Source organism: Pterocles gutturalis, unplaced genomic scaffold, assembly GCF_000699245.1.
Source record: "Pterocles gutturalis isolate BGI_N339 unplaced genomic scaffold, ASM69924v1 scaffold53403, whole genome shotgun sequence".
In the NCBI taxonomy this organism is placed as follows: Eukaryota; Metazoa; Chordata; class Aves; order Pterocliformes; family Pteroclidae; genus Pterocles; species Pterocles gutturalis.
The window spans coordinates 4,476-6,825 of record NW_010122544.1 but is presented as its reverse complement, the minus strand read 5'-3'; the positions used below and the strand labels follow the sequence as shown (position 1 = coordinate 6,825).

The 2,350-nt window shown below is 37.9% G+C and overlaps 1 protein-coding gene across 1 annotated transcript in view; it reads left to right on the top strand.

Annotated features, from left to right (window-relative positions):
* Positions 1-2,350, top strand: part of CAMSAP2 (calmodulin regulated spectrin-associated protein family, member 2) — a gene marked incomplete at both ends in the record, with an annotated part of 10,514 nt that overhangs the window by 4,889 nt on the left and 3,275 nt on the right. Inside the window, 3 exons of the mRNA XM_010077538.1 lie at positions 1-60; positions 610-830; positions 1,898-1,970. The exon at positions 1-60 is cut by the window's left edge and continues 101 nt beyond it. Coding sequence (XP_010075840.1) covers positions 1-60; positions 610-830; positions 1,898-1,970 — 354 coding nt within the window. The remainder of the gene's footprint in view (positions 61-609; positions 831-1,897; positions 1,971-2,350) is intronic.

The following is a 2,350-nucleotide window of genomic DNA, read 5'->3' as shown; positions in this document are numbered from 1 at the left end:
GACTCTGCTTCGAAAGCAGCAGCTGGAAGCAGAACTAGAACATAAGAAGGAGGAGACAAGGTAAAACTATATGTCCTGACCCAAATGATCATTAACAGTGAACATAAAAATATCTGGTTTAGTTAAAAGTGTAACTTCCATGTCACAAAATTGCATCTTAATATCCAAGACATTTAATCCTAGAGCCAGCTGTGCTGAAGAGCCCAGCTGAGGACACATGCCAGCTGGTCCTGCATAATCAGCAGGTGGCATCAGTCTGTAGCTCAGACTGACCATATGAGCCGTGCGGCCTGACCAGAGCTCCTCAGAGCGCTGCCTGCACTTTATATTCTGAGGGAGAGCACAACACGTTGCGTTTCTTTCTGCACCAATGCACAATGCTCACTCAGTTACAGCAGTAAAGCTAACTAACATGGTCTTGATTTTTCCTAGTAACAGTATCCCAAAAAGTTTAAACTGTCTGAAAACTGTAAAAAACCAAGTTCCTTTTATTGATGCCTGAGAACTCTAGAGTTCCAAAAACCTGATGCCTGTGTTGACCTCACTGTGCTAGCTAAAGCTGTTAATTTGGAAAATTTCTACTGCTGAATTTATTTGATAATTTTTTAGACGCAAAACAGAAGAAGAACGTCAGAAGAAGGAGGATGAACGAGCACGGCGAGAATTTATTAAGCAGGAATATATGAGAAGGAAACAACTAAAGCTTATGGAAGAAATGGATACTGTCATAAAACCACGTTCCCTCTCAATCAAACAAAAAAAGCCACGTCCAAAATCTATTCATAGAGATCATATTGAATCACCTAAGACACCCATCAAAGGTCCACCAGGTAACAGATGTTCACGTGGAAAAAAGAGTCTGTTCATGCTAGAACACCAGCTTGTTTTTTGGTACTAACAAGCACGTGCATTTATTAGTGTCCTGTGCTAAATTGAAGCTGCACATGACCAAACCAGAAAGCAAAATTTGCCAGTAGAAATGAAAAGATGAATGTCGCTTACCTGCTATGCATGCATGCATATATCAACAAACAAAAAGGTTAACTGTATGAAAACCCAGTGGAAGCACCAAGGTGTGCTGCAAGTTTCATACACACCCATGTATTCTTCACTAATCTCTTCTTGGACCTGTAGAGCAAAGAATGAATAAAAGCTGGGAGATAAGAGACCAATAAATAATATGATGATTATAAGGTAAGAGTACTTAAACTCCAGCTTAATACAGACAAAATAAAATAGTTACTTTTCTATTTCATTATTTTTTTTCAATTCCTCTCACTTACCTACTGCATGTATAGTTATGAACATAGCAACACTAATCATGTGGAACAATTTAGCATTCTTTTAGATATCACATAACTGCAGTGATGACTGCAAGAAGAATTGTCAGTTTACAATTAGGAAAAAGTAACCAGATTGCTCAGTGATCCTTTTTGTTACAGCATTGTATAGCCTTGTTTTTCTGCTGCATTTTCTCTACCTGCTTCCCTCCATCTTCCAGTGTAATTTAAAGTGTCCCCTTAACACCTTCCAAGAATCTATCCCAAGCTTTAAATTAAGTCTCTTAATTTCTCTTTCATGAGGACTTATTAACTTGGATTGCGTTCTTTGATTTGCATAGGGCAAATATTCCCATGTCCACGCTTCACATTAATGCTTAGTCTGAGAACAGCCCAAGTAGCTGCAAATGCCTGGGTGTCAGCAGGGCTTTAGGTGACGTGCACCACATATGCATGCAGGTATATCACGGATAGGTGTAAGAGTCTCAGATAGAAAAGCTCTTACAGACTTTCTGATGCTGGTGTTGAGTCTAATGAACAGACTCTACCACTTGCATACATTTGTAAGCCTTAACTTTGTTTTTATCCAGGTTCACAGCTTTATCGTGTTTTTTCAGTATCTAGTCTTTCATTGGCATCGCTGAATACAGGGGACAATGAAAGTGTGCAGTCAGGCAAGAGAACACCAAGGTAAAGCTAAAATAACCATTTTATTGAATAAAATTTTATAATCAGCTATGTAAAACTATCATGAATTTTAAAGAGGTCCTGTATATATTGTGTATTCAAAGAACAGGTATGTTTTGCTGATTCGAGACATTGCCAGGCATTAAGGAACCAAGCCATGATTATTTGTTTCACAAATTTTACCAAGTAAACCAGTTGGGCAGCTATAAATGAGGTCAAAACAAAATGCTGTTCACACAGTCTCTTTAATTCATCTGCTTGTGTTTAAGTATCAGTTTGTGGATATTTTTGTAAACCTGTATGCTATGTGCAGCTACATAGCTTCTCTTATTTTTTTAACATAGAAGCTTCTTTTCTGTTTTGTTTTTTTTTATTCCCTTAGA